This window comes from Rhinatrema bivittatum, chromosome 9, assembly GCF_901001135.1.
Source record: "Rhinatrema bivittatum chromosome 9, aRhiBiv1.1, whole genome shotgun sequence".
NCBI classification, from domain to species: domain Eukaryota; kingdom Metazoa; phylum Chordata; class Amphibia; order Gymnophiona; family Rhinatrematidae; genus Rhinatrema; species Rhinatrema bivittatum.
In genome coordinates, this window is record NC_042623.1 from 46,252,097 (window position 1) to 46,264,936 (window position 12,840).

General features: G+C 41.7%; 1 protein-coding gene across 3 annotated transcripts in view; it reads left to right on the forward strand.

The window, feature by feature from the left end:
• Positions 1 to 12,840, forward strand: part of IQUB (IQ motif and ubiquitin domain containing) — a 200,775-nt gene that overhangs the window by 40,861 nt on the left and 147,074 nt on the right. For all 3 annotated transcript variants that reach the window (XM_029616656.1, XM_029616657.1, XM_029616655.1), the window contains exons 3-4: positions 467 to 1,190; positions 9,849 to 9,983. In XM_029616656.1, the coding sequence (XP_029472516.1) occupies positions 470 to 1,190; positions 9,849 to 9,983 (856 nt within the window). In that variant the 5' untranslated portion in view covers positions 467 to 469. The remainder of the gene's footprint in view (positions 1 to 466; positions 1,191 to 9,848; positions 9,984 to 12,840) is intronic.

Below are 12,840 nucleotides of genomic sequence, written 5' to 3' on the forward strand. Positions count from 1 at the left end.
TGACTAGTCTTATCATTGAATTTCTTTCTCTTTTATGAATTAAATACAGTATGATTTCCCTTAAAATAATACTTATGTTAAGTGACACCTTCTCTAACTGCATTACTATGAGTGTAAGATATGGTGCACAAATGGACTTCCTAATCTGATCAACTAAATCTAAAATTTGAATATTCAGCTTTGCATGATTTATACCAGATACATCAGTGAAGATAATTTCATGGTCAGTTGGTGTTTGTTCATGTTTACTATTTTAGTTCCTATTGAATTTATGGCCATTATAAAGAATAATTTGGGTATAGGTGTTACACTGAAACATTATGTCAACAAGAGTATTCTCCAAGTATAAAATACTGTTAGTATAGCAACTGTGAAAATATGCGGTAAACGTAAATGATGTACTTTCATGTTACCTTTAAATTTCCTCTGTATATTCACTGATGTATAAATACATTGCTGTTTAAAGGTAATGGAGTCTGATAACTACCAAGAAGAAAGCACAGAGAGAAAAGAAAAAGAGACTACAGAAGAAATAGGTTTATCAGAAACTGAAGAAGATACTGAGAATAAGCATGTTGATATTGCAGAGAGTCCCTTATTGATAGAGGAAGAAGCTGAAGTATCACAGCCTTTAGACCAGGAACCAAATGTTGAGGATCAGGAAGCAACTCATTTAGAGCAGGATCAACCCAGCATAACTCAGGAGCCAAATGTTGAAAAAGAACATCCAAGCACAGACCAAGAGCCAGAAACTGAACAAGAGGACCAATTAAGCTCAGACACTGTAGAAAAAGAACAACTGGGTATAGATCAAGAATGGGATGAGCAAAATGTAAACCAGGACGTGCCACTCATGGAAGAGGATGCAAATTCAGACCAGAAAACATTCATAGACGATCAGGAACCAATTGAATGGGAACAGGAATATGTGAATACAGACCAGGAATTAATAGATGAGAAACAAACAGTGGGAGAGCAGACACATCCATATGCAGCCCAGGAACCAACTCTGGGAGAGCAGGAGCATCCTAGTACAGACCAGGAATTAATTGAGGGCATGCAGGAACATCGAGTTGTAAGCCACAAAGCAGGAATCAAAATGATGCAGGAAAGTGCAGATGTCAGTGGTAGACCTGAAATACCCAGAAAAACTGTAACAACTCATGTGACATCAAGTGCGACTGCAACAGGTAAACTGTTTGTTTTGTGTTTGTTTGGGGTTTCTTTTATTGTTGGTTTTAAATGATCTTTTCTATCAATAAGCAGGCTTATTTAGCCATGCTGCCTGGGTGACATCCCGACAGTGAGGTTCCAATAATTAGAAAAATAGTCCAAGTGCCTGTAACTAAAAACTCACCTGAGCTAAAAAATTCTAACTTATACCTATCAATTAAAAAGCAGAATAAAAATACAAACAAAAAACAAACTTTGAAATGTCTGTATGCTAATGCCAGAAGTCTAAGAAGTAAGATGGGAGAATTAGAATGTATAGCAGTGAATGATGACATAGACTTAATTGGCATCTCAGAGACATGGTGGAAAGAGGATAACCAATGGGTCAGTGCTATGCCGGGGTACAAATTATATCGCAATGACAGAGAGGAGCACCCGGGAGGAGGTGTGGCACTTTATGTCCAGGATGGCATAGAGTCCAACAGGATAAACATCCTGCATGAGACTAAATCAAAATTGAATCTTTATGGGTAGAAATCCCTTGTGTGTCGGGGAAGACTATAGTGATAGGGGTATACTACCGTCCACCTGGTCAAGATAGTGAGACGGACAGTGAAATGGTAAGAGAAATTAGGGAAGCTAACCAAATTGATAGTGCAGTAATAATGGGAGACTTCAATTACCCCAATATTGACTGGGTAAATGTATCATCGGGACACGCTAGAGAGATAATGTTCCTGGATGGAATAAATGATAGTTTTATGGAGCAATTGGTTCAGGAACCGACGAGAGAGGGAGCAATTTTAGATCTAATTCTCAGTGGAGCACAGGACTTGGTGAGAGAGGTAATGGTGGTGGGGCCGCTTGGCAATAGTGATCATAATATGATCAAATTTGATTTAATGACTGGAAGAGGAACAGTGTGCAAATCCAAGGCTCTCGTGCTAAACTTTCAAAAGGGAAGCTTTGAGAAAATGAGAAAAATTGTTAGAAAAAAACTGAAAGGAGTAGCTACAAAAGTAAAAAATGTCCAAGAGGTGTGGTCATTGTTAAAAAATACCATTCTAGAAGCACAGTCTAGATGTATTCCACACATTAAGAAAGGTGGAAAGAAGGCAAAACGATTACCGGCATGGTTAAAAGGGGAGGTGAAAGAAGCTATTTTAGCCAAAAGATCTTCATTCAAAAATTGGAAGAAGGAACCAACAGAAGAAAATAGGATAAAGCATAAACGTTGGCAAGTTAAATGTAAGACATTGATAAGACAGGCTAAGAGAGAATTTGAAAAGAAGTTGGCTGTAGAGGCAAAAACTCACAGTAAAATCTTTTTTAAATATATCCAAAGCAGAAAGCCTGTGAGGGAGTCAGTTGGACCGTTAGATGATCGAGGGGTTAAAGGGGCACTTAGAGAAGATAAGACCATCGCGGAAAGATTAAATGATTTCTTTGCTTTGATGTTTATTGAAGAGGATGTTGGGGAGGTACCCGTAATGGAGAAGGTTTTCATGGGTAATAATTCAGATGGACTGAATCAAATCACGGTGAACCTAGAAGATGTGGTAGGCCTGATTGACAAACTGAAGAGTAGTAAATCAACTGGACCGGATAGTATACACCCCAGAGTTCTGAAGGAACTAAAAAATGAAATTTCAGACCTATTAGTAAAAATTTGTAACCTATCATTAAAATCATCCATTGTACCTGAAGACTGGAGGATAGCAAATGTAACCCCAATATTTAAAAAGGGCTCCAGGGGCGATCCTGGAAACTACAGACCAGTTAGCCTGACTTCAGTGCCAGGAAAAATAGTGGAAAGTGTTCTAAACATCAAAATCACAGAACATATAGAAAGACATGGTTTAATGGAACAAAATCAGCATGGCTTTACCCAAGGCAAGTCTTGCCTCACAAATCTGCTTCACTTTTTTGAAGGAATTAATAAACATGTGGATAAAGGTGAACCGGTAAATGTAGTATACTTGGATTTTCAGAAGGCGTTTGACAAAGTTCCTCATGAGAGGCTTCTAGGAAAAGTAAAAAGTCATGGGATAGGTGGCGATGTCCTTTCGTGGATTGCAAACTGGCTAAAAGACAGGAAACAGAGAGTAGGTTTAAATGGACAATTTTCTCAGTGGAAGGGAGTGGACAGTGGAGTGCCTCATGGATCTGTATTGGGACCCTTACTTTTCAATATATTTATAAATGATCTGGAAAGAAATACGACAAGTGAGGTAATCAAATTTGCAGATGACACAAAATTGTTCAGAGTAGTTAAATCACAAGCAGATTGTGATAAATTGCAGGAAGACCTTGTGAGACTGGAAAATTGGGCATCCAAATGGCAGATAAAATTTAATGTGGATAAGTGCAAGGTAATGCATATAGGGAAAAATAACCCATGCTATAATTACACAATGTTGGGTTCCATATTAGGTGCTACAACCCAAGAAAGAGATCTAGGCGTCATGGTGGATAACACATTGAAATTGTCGTTTCAGTGTGCTGCGGCAGTCAAAAAAGTAAACAGAATGTTGGGAATTATTAGAAAGGGAATGGTGAATAAAACGGAAAATGTCATAATGCCTCTGTATTGCTCCATGGTGAGACCGCACCTTGAATACTGTGTACAATTCTGGTCGCCGCATCTCAAAAAAGATATAATTGCGATGGAGAAGGTACAGAGAAGGGCTACCAAAATGATAAGGGGAATGGAACAGCTCCCCTATGAGGAAAGACTAAAGAGGTTAGAACTTTTCAGCTTGGAGAAGAGACGGCTGAGGGGGGATATGAGAGATGTTTAAAATTATGAGAGGTCTAGAACGGGTAGATGTGAATCGGTTATTTACTCTTTCGGATAATAGAAAGACTAGGGGGCACTTCATGAAGTTAGCATGGGGCACATTTAAAACTAATCGGAGAAAGTTCTTTTTTACTCAACGCACAATTAAACTCTGGAATTTGTTGCCAGAGGATGTGGTTAGTGCAGTTAGTATAGCTGTGTTTAAAAAAGGATTGGATAAGTTCTTGGAGGAGAAGTCCATTACCTGCTATTAAGTTCACTTAGAGAATAGCCACTGCTATTAGCAATGGTAACATGGAATAGACTTAGTTTTTGGGTACTTGCCAGGTTCTTATGGCCTGGATTGGCCACTGTTGGAAACAGGATGCTGGGCTTGATGGACCCTTGGTCTGACCCAGTATGGCATTTTCTTATGTTCTTATGTTCTTATCTGGGAGACACGGGGCGGAGCTGTCTCTCTCTAAGCTCAAAGTGTTTTCCGTGTATGCTGCTGTGTGGGTCTTTCTGTGTGTCTTGAGCAAATCTCTGTTTGATTTTTTCCGTGCTCTGCACGGATGTGTGGAGTAGGTTTCTCACCAAAACATTTTTTCCTCAAAAAAAAAAAAAAAAAAGCACTTTTAATTGCTGCAATGCCGAAAGCCCATGGCTTTAAGTACTGCCAGTGTAACACCAGTTTTACATTACTCAATACCTATATGAATGCGTCCAAAACCTAAAACCCTTCGTCTCTATGGGACAGGGGAATGCAGAAACATTGCAACCATTAGTAGACCTGCAGAAAGTTAACGATACCTGTTAAGAACTATCTATGAGGCTTTTGATATGTTGGCCCGGTCTTCAGCAGCCTCCATCTCAGCCAGATGCATGGTTTGGCTCCACTGTAGTGGAATACTTGAAGATGTTCACAAGAAATTAGCGAACTTGCCATGTAAAGGTGACAGTCTTTTTAGGGAGAAACTGAGAGAAGAAGTCTCTGAAATAAAAGAACAGAATGTGGCGGTACAGTCATTAACTTCACCCACAGACAGACAATCTATCACCAAGAAATATTATTCTCAGTACAAGAGGGGCTTCTACCAACATAGGCCATACAGGAATTACCATTTGTATTACCATCCATATAGGTCACCTTCTTATCAACAACCGAGGCCTCAGGGGCAACAACCTCAACAAAGGAACCATCAAAGGTGTCAAACACAGTCCCAAAAACAACAGAGTTTTTGAAAAACAATTAGTTACAACACCCACTGCATATTGGGGGCAGGATTTCATCTCTCTACCATGCCTGGTCCAAGATCACGACTGATCAATGGGTCCTCAATATAATATCCCAGGAGTAGAAACTGGATTTCACTCATCTCCCCCTGTTACTGCATTAAGTAGCCCCCCAAGAACTTTCTTACATCCCCATGCTTCATCAGGATGCTAAAACTCGGCTAAAGCAGCAAGCAATCCACCTTCTTCCGCCTTCCCAGATCAATGAGGATTACTATTCCCAATACTTCCTCATTCCCAAGAAATCGGGAGGTCTTCGTCCCATTCTGGACTTGGGTTCTCTCAACAAGTTTATCAAGAGACAAAAGTTCAAAATGACCTCTTTGAAATCAATCCTCCCTTTTCTGCAACCCAACGATTGGATGTGCTCTCTGGAACTTAAAGATGCATATACTCACATTCCCATCCACAAGGCCTATTGGCAATACCTTTGTTTCTGAGTTGGGAATCAATATTACCAATACAAAGTTCTCCCCTTTGGATTCTCATTTGCCCTGAGAGTCTTCACAAAATGTCTTGCGATAGTTGTGGCTCACTTATGAAAACAGGGAATCAGAATTTTCCCATGTCTCAATGACTGGCTCGTTGTCTCTCCAAGCATGCAAACATTGAAGAACCAATTCATGGAGACAATTCAGTGCTTAGAGGAACTGGGATTGGTCATAAATTACGAAAAATTCCACCTATATCCTTCCCAGACTCTTCAGTCATTGGAGCAAGGATTCACAGTCCACATTGCAGGATGTTCCTGCCCGACGACAGAGCTCGGACCCTACATTCTCAGAGGTAGATCTTAAAAAAGTACGCGCGCGCGTACTTTTGTTCGCGCAAACAAAAGTACGCCGGGATTGGCGCGCGCAAGGCTGTGCAAAATCGGCAGCCTGCCTCCGTTCCCTCTGAGGCCGCTCCGAAATCGGAGCAGCCTCGGAGGGAATTTTCCTTCCGCGTCCCCCCACCTTCCCTTCCCTTCCTCTATCTAACCCACCCCCCAGCCCTACCTAAATCCCCCCCTACCTTTGTTGTGCAAGTTACGCCTGCTTGAGGCAGACGTAACTTGCGCGCACCGCCTCGGCATCCCCCGGCACAGGCCGCAGTGCCAGGGGACTCGGGACCGCCCTCGCGGCCCGCCCCCGAACTGTTGCCACTCCCCTGGACCCACCCCGGACCGCCCGACCCCGGACACGCCCCGGACACGCCCCCGGCATGCCGACACGCCCCCGGACATGCCCCTCCCGTCCCTTTTACGAAGCCCCAGGACTTACGCGCGTCCTGGGGCTTTGCGCGCGCCAGCGGCCTATGCAAAATAGGCGCGCCGGCGCGTGAGTGCCCTGCGCGCGCAAGGCTTTTAAAATCTACCCCTCAATGCGTACTTTTTCAACAACAAACTTTTACTTCAGTATGCTGAGTACTAGTCTTATTGGGACACATGGCAGCAGCAATACATGTGGTCCCTCGTACCCATCTTCACATGAGGTGATTACAATGGGGCTTAAAGTTTCAATGAATCAGTGCAAACAACCCATGTCAAAGAGTATTCACATAACGACCTCAATAAAAAGCCTTCAATGTTGACAAGATGAGTGCCATTCAGGGATCCTCCTCATCAGTTGATAGTTACGATGGATGCTTCAACAAGAGGTTGGGGAGCCCATCTTCTTCATCTAAAGACACAAGGCTTATGGGCCCCAACAGAATGCCAGTACCAGATAAAACTATTGGAGCTGAGAGCAATAAAGAATGCAATTGTTCCAACCAATGCTTCTGTAATGGTCCACACAGGCAATCAAGTGGCCATGTTCTACATAACAAAGGAGGGTCAGGTTCCAGGATTCTCTGCAAGGAGGAATTACAGATCTGCAAATGGGCAGAAGAGAACGGAACAATCCTTTAGGCATCTTATCTGTCAGGATTAGCAAATACAAAAGCAGACAGACTCAGCAGAATCTTCCACCCACATGAGTGGTCCCTAAACCAAGTGATAGCGGAAGTTCTTTTCAATCGCTGGGGAACTCCATGTATAGATCTTTTCTCATTGAAACACAGCACGAAACTAGACACCTTTTGCTCAATTCTTCCCAGCAAACAAAGAATATTCCAAAATGCATTCTTGATTCCCTGGTCAAGGGGCCTATTGTACGCCTATCCCCCAATTTCACTAATATCACGCACGATACAGAAATGCATATTGGACAAGGCATGATACTTATTGCTCTGGCGTGGCCGAGGCAGCCGTGGTATCCTTATCTAGTACATCTCTCCAGTCAGCCACCAGTGTTTCTGGGAAACAGCGTGCAATTACTGACGCAGGAGAATGGAACTTTCATTCACTTGATGCCCTTCTCCCTCCAATTAATCGCACTTCTCCCTCCAATTAATCGCATCACTTTATATTTATTCTACCTGCCTTCATCTTCCTTCCAGCTTGTTTTAAGCTTCCAAGTTTATTCTATTCCTTGTTGATTGTAACTTTGACTTATTCCTTTTTCCATTGTTATCTATTGTTTACCAGAATTGTTACCTCAGTTTACCCTTGTTAAATGTAAACCGATCCGATATGGTTATTTACCATGAAGGTCGGTATAAAAAACTGTTAAATAAATAAATAAATAAATAAATAAATAAACTAACAGCATGGAGATTAAGCAGGAAGTCGTAGGACATTTTCAGCTGCCACCCCATATCACTGACATGTTAATAGCAGCTAGAAAACCATCCACCAGGAAGAATTATGCCTTCAAGTAGATAATATTCTAATTGATGCTGCCAGCGGGGAATTGACCCTTTCACTTGCTCCCCAAAGGGTTTACTAGCGTATCTACACTCACTTTCCACCTCAGGCTTAGCAGTGACATCCATACGAGTTCACCTAAGTACTATAGCGGCTTATCACACCACAGAAGGACGTTCCTCAGTCTCTTCTCATCCTCTGATTTCACAATTTATGAGGGGTTTACTACGCATTCACCCATCAGTACAGAAACCTCCTGTACCGTGGGACATAAACATTATCCTGGAAAGCCTAATGCAGGCTCCCTTTGAACCCATGAAGTCTGCATCCTTGAAACACCTCATTTCGAAGGTACTTTTCCTCATTGCAATCACATCGGCTAGGAGAGTGAGTGAACTTAAAGCCCTAGTGATCAATAATCCGTATCTACAGTTCCACCACGACAAGGTCTTATTGCGTACACATCTGTTCTTTTTACCAAGAGTGGTTTCAGCCTTCCATTTAAACCAGTCAATCTCATTACCCACCTTCTTACCTAAACTTGTGCAAATAAAAGACAAAAGAAGAACTCAAACAATTAGACGTACATTCCAACTTTTCATCTCTTTTAATCCAAATGACCCTGGGAAAACATTTACGAGAAGAACACTATAAAATTGGATAACTCAATGCATCCAGTTCTATTACACATCGCATTCAATGGTGCTCCATAATCCAATTAAAGCATATCAGGTCACAGCTATAGCAACTTCATTAGCACACTTACATGATGTACCAATTCAAGAAATTTGTAAGGCAGCAACATGGTCATCAATTCACACTTTCACATCCCATTACTGTCTTGTTCAACAGTCAGTGACTGACAGTGCATTGGGGTCAGCAGTGTAACATCATGTCCAACAACAGCAACAGCTGTCCATAAACACCGGTTGCTAGTTTTGACTAAAGATGATAGACTAACACAAGTAACCTTCAGCTTGGAGCTCCCAGCTAGTACGGCTAAATAAGCCTGCTTACCATAAACAGTGTTTTCTGTAGATAACAGGATGATTTAGCCATGTATCCCCTCCCACCTCACTGGGACAGCCATCTGATACATTCATACATCTGCTTAATAATCAACTGAGGAGATTCACTCGAGACGTGTGAGAAGAGCCGTGCAGCTGCATAGACGGAAAACTCTTCGAGCTTAGAGAGAGACAGCTCTGCCCCGTGACGCCTGTATGACATCACCCAGACAGCATGGCTAAATCATCTTGCTATCTACAGAAACACCTTTTACAGTAAGCAAACTTGTTTTTATTGAGTTTGCTCTTCTAACACTTTTTTGTAAATTAGATTTTTTTTCTAATTTTATACTTAAAGTAGTCTGAAACCTTATCCAGACATTGACTGAATATGGTTCTTGAAATCTACCCATGGGCTTTGCTCCAGTTTTCAAAAAGAAAGTGTGCAGGCATCTTAATTTTGAAACTTGCTGTGGACATTTGCACCTGCATTTTGTGCAGGTGGATTTTCTTCAGGAAATAACACCTGTAAACTTGCAAATACAGTCTGTGTGCAGTATTTTCTGATTCTGCCCAAAACCCGTCCCTGAAATCGCCTCCCTTAAATGCAGCCCAATGTGGAACATTGAGCATACTTTTAGTTGTATAGTGGGAGGGCAATATTCAGACAGCCAAGTCATGCAGGAAAATCACTATTTATCCACATATATGGCTTTGAAAATTGTCCTCCTCATGTTTGGATTTGACTGCAGTAGACTTTTTTGAAATACGTTGTTCTCATTTGCTCATTTCTGCAAGATAATTTTGTAATTGATAACCAATAACATGCAATTAAAGGCATTTGCTTTTCTGTTTCTTGTTTCAGTTAAAATCATGTTAGTTCCTGATGGTCATGTGATAACAATGGCTTTTGCCATTAGTAATACTGCAGGACATCTCAAAGAACACTTTGCATCTCAGCTAAAAATACCTCTGACGGTAATTCAAATCATTTTTCAAGGTATGAACTGCATGTATGCTCTGATAAACTCTGACATAATCTGTGTGTTCTCCAGTTAAATATTTGTATTTTTACAATGGTCAGCATGACTTGTTTAATTACCTGCACCATTTCTCAGACATACTTATTGTGTTAGGAGACCACTTCAGTCTTCAAGCTAAGGCACGAGAGAGATGGCAAAGCCTTGAAAGTCAAGCTTGTAAAAAAATAAAAGCGACAGTTTTCCAAACTGTGGAGGTAATTTTCAAAGGAGTTACACATATCTGAAGTACCTGAATGTAATCTGCTATGAAGGGTTGGAAAAACCAGAATGTAAATTAAAAAAAAAAAAAAGAGTAAATGTAACTACTATCTTAGCAATTTTCAAAAGCCCTTTACTTGTGTAAAGTTCACTTACAGCATGGAACCCATAGTCAGTTCAATGGCATATATTGTAGCAATTTTCAAAAGCCTACGTGTACAGGTAAAGTGCATCTACACATGTAAATCCCAATTTTATGCATGTAAATCCTTTTGAAAATTGCCCCCAAGCAGGTAGGCGCAAAATCCGCGAGTCTTTTTCCCTTCAGACTTTGCACCATTTCTCAAAAGAACAGTCCACGTGTACTTTCTCTTTGAAAATTGCTAAGAGAGCAAGTTACCAGCAGAGATTTCCATCTCCTTTTTTTGTGGATACTTTCCCTCTGAAAAACAATGCAAATCTGCATGTGGTATTGCCTCCCCTGACCTTACTCTCTGTCTCTGATCCCACTTATTTTCCCCACTGGGAAAAGTAGGTGCCTTGTTGATCCACACATGCTTTTACTTGTGTACAGGGTGGCCAATTAAATATGAGTTAAAAAAATTTATAAATATACATGAAAAAATAAAAAATCGCTCTTTAACTAGGTAGATGGCATTTGAAAATTACCCTCAAAATATTGCCATTCTTATTCGGTTACATCTGGACTGGATTTAAATTTTGGGCAAAAACTTTGTTTAGCAGTTTTCCTTCTACACTTTATAAATGTCACCCCTTTATTTCAAGCATTTCTTTTCCTGCATCTACAGGAAGGGAGAAAAATCCACAGAATTTTTTCTTGATTTAGCTCTTTTAGGTTAAATTTTCAATGGGTTTTTTTTGTAAAAGATTTTACTTGCACAGTTTCTTTTCCTGTAGAATATTTTTTTTTCCCAGAAAGTTCAAGAAGTTAAATCCTGGGCCAAAAACAAAGTATTATAAAATTGTTCAAGCATGCTTGCTTGCAGGTGTTTTGTGCTCTTTTTTTTTATCCTAAATTTAAATCTGAGTCTGTCTGCTACTTTAGAAGCCTGTTTAATGGAGTAACCTCAATGATAGACAAGACATCCTTTATTGAGAATGGTATGGTGGTTCTTAAATTTGATTCTTATCTTTCCCTGGCAAATGTAACATTTTCAGGATGTCCACAGTAAATATTTATAAAAGATATTTGTATATATTTAGTTTCCAAATCAGTTTAGTTTGCATAAGGCCTCATTTTCTAAAGTATCGCAGGCCTGCGATACTTTAGAAAATGAGGGGCGGGGGGCCGAAACGGGGGGCGGGCGGGCGCGGTGCGATCGCTGCCGGTTTCGCACCCAATAGCGCCACCATAGGAGGTGTAGCTATTGGAAGCGAAATAGGCAGCGAAAAGGCACTTACCTTTTCGCTGTGCGCGCCGTCGTCTTGGAGTCGGCCCCGGTGACGCCCCGACTCCTCCTCTTCCGGGGCCGACTCCGCCCCCATTTTGGTATCGCACACGAAAAGGGACATTTCGCGTGCGAAACGTCCCTTACCGCGTGCGATACGTTGGAAAATAAGGCCCATAGTTTGATGTGACATGTTCCTGGCCAAGCTGCAGATAAAATGGAGGCTTTACACTTTTATATTTTGTGTTCTATGTAGCACTCTTATTTAGTCTAAAGATTCCAAAGGCACCATCTCTGCAATGCACCCAAAAGCACAACATGGCTGCTGACTGCATGGTCAGAGGAGAACCCTGGCTGGGGTCAGGAGGGTGACTCAGTCTTCAACCCTGGCCCCATGTGCTCAACGAGGAGTCAAGGCATAGGGTCAGGCTGGGCAGGGCAACCAATGGTTGCTAGAAAGTCAGGGAGTCCAGGCCAGGGCTGGTGGTGAGAGTTAAAGGGCTGGGTGGTGATAAGCCTGACCTCTTCTTATTGTTGCTTGTCACTAGCATGTCTCACCTGTGCTATGGGAGAGATGCATCTGGATCGGGACCTAGGGCCTGTGGTGGGGAGTGGGGAGGGTATAGTTGATGCAGTTCACTTATGACATATTTTTATTTATTTATTTTAAAAAACTTATTTATTGCCTTCCTGATAAAAAAATTTCCCAAGGCGATGTATAACAGAATATGTTACAATAAAAACAATAAAACAAACTACCTTAAAACAAAATAGCGGACATTGGGGACTTCCGGTTAAGATGGCAGCTTGAGAGACACGCTTCTAAGATCGCTGCGAAAATTTCTAAAAACTTTTCTTAAAATCTAATTATGCCTCCGAAACGTAAGGGGAAGGTGAGGGTTTTCCCCATGGAACCCATCCCTTCCCCAATCCAACAGGAAATTATACGCTTCTTGTCTGCACCTACCTATCCAGGAGCCGAGGATCCCCCTGTGCGAGGGAGTGAGGGAGAGCCCCCTACGCCCTTGGAGGAGGCGTCACTGAGTCCGGATCAGAGGAGGCCACCGGCGCACAGAGATGACGGAGGAGCGGGAGATGTTGACCCGAGAAGTGTTTCTGCTTCCAGGACCGCTTCCGCATTGGAGGGGAGTTCTAGCCCTGTTACCCCAAGGACGAATGCAGCAACGGCCGTGGGTAACAACTTGGA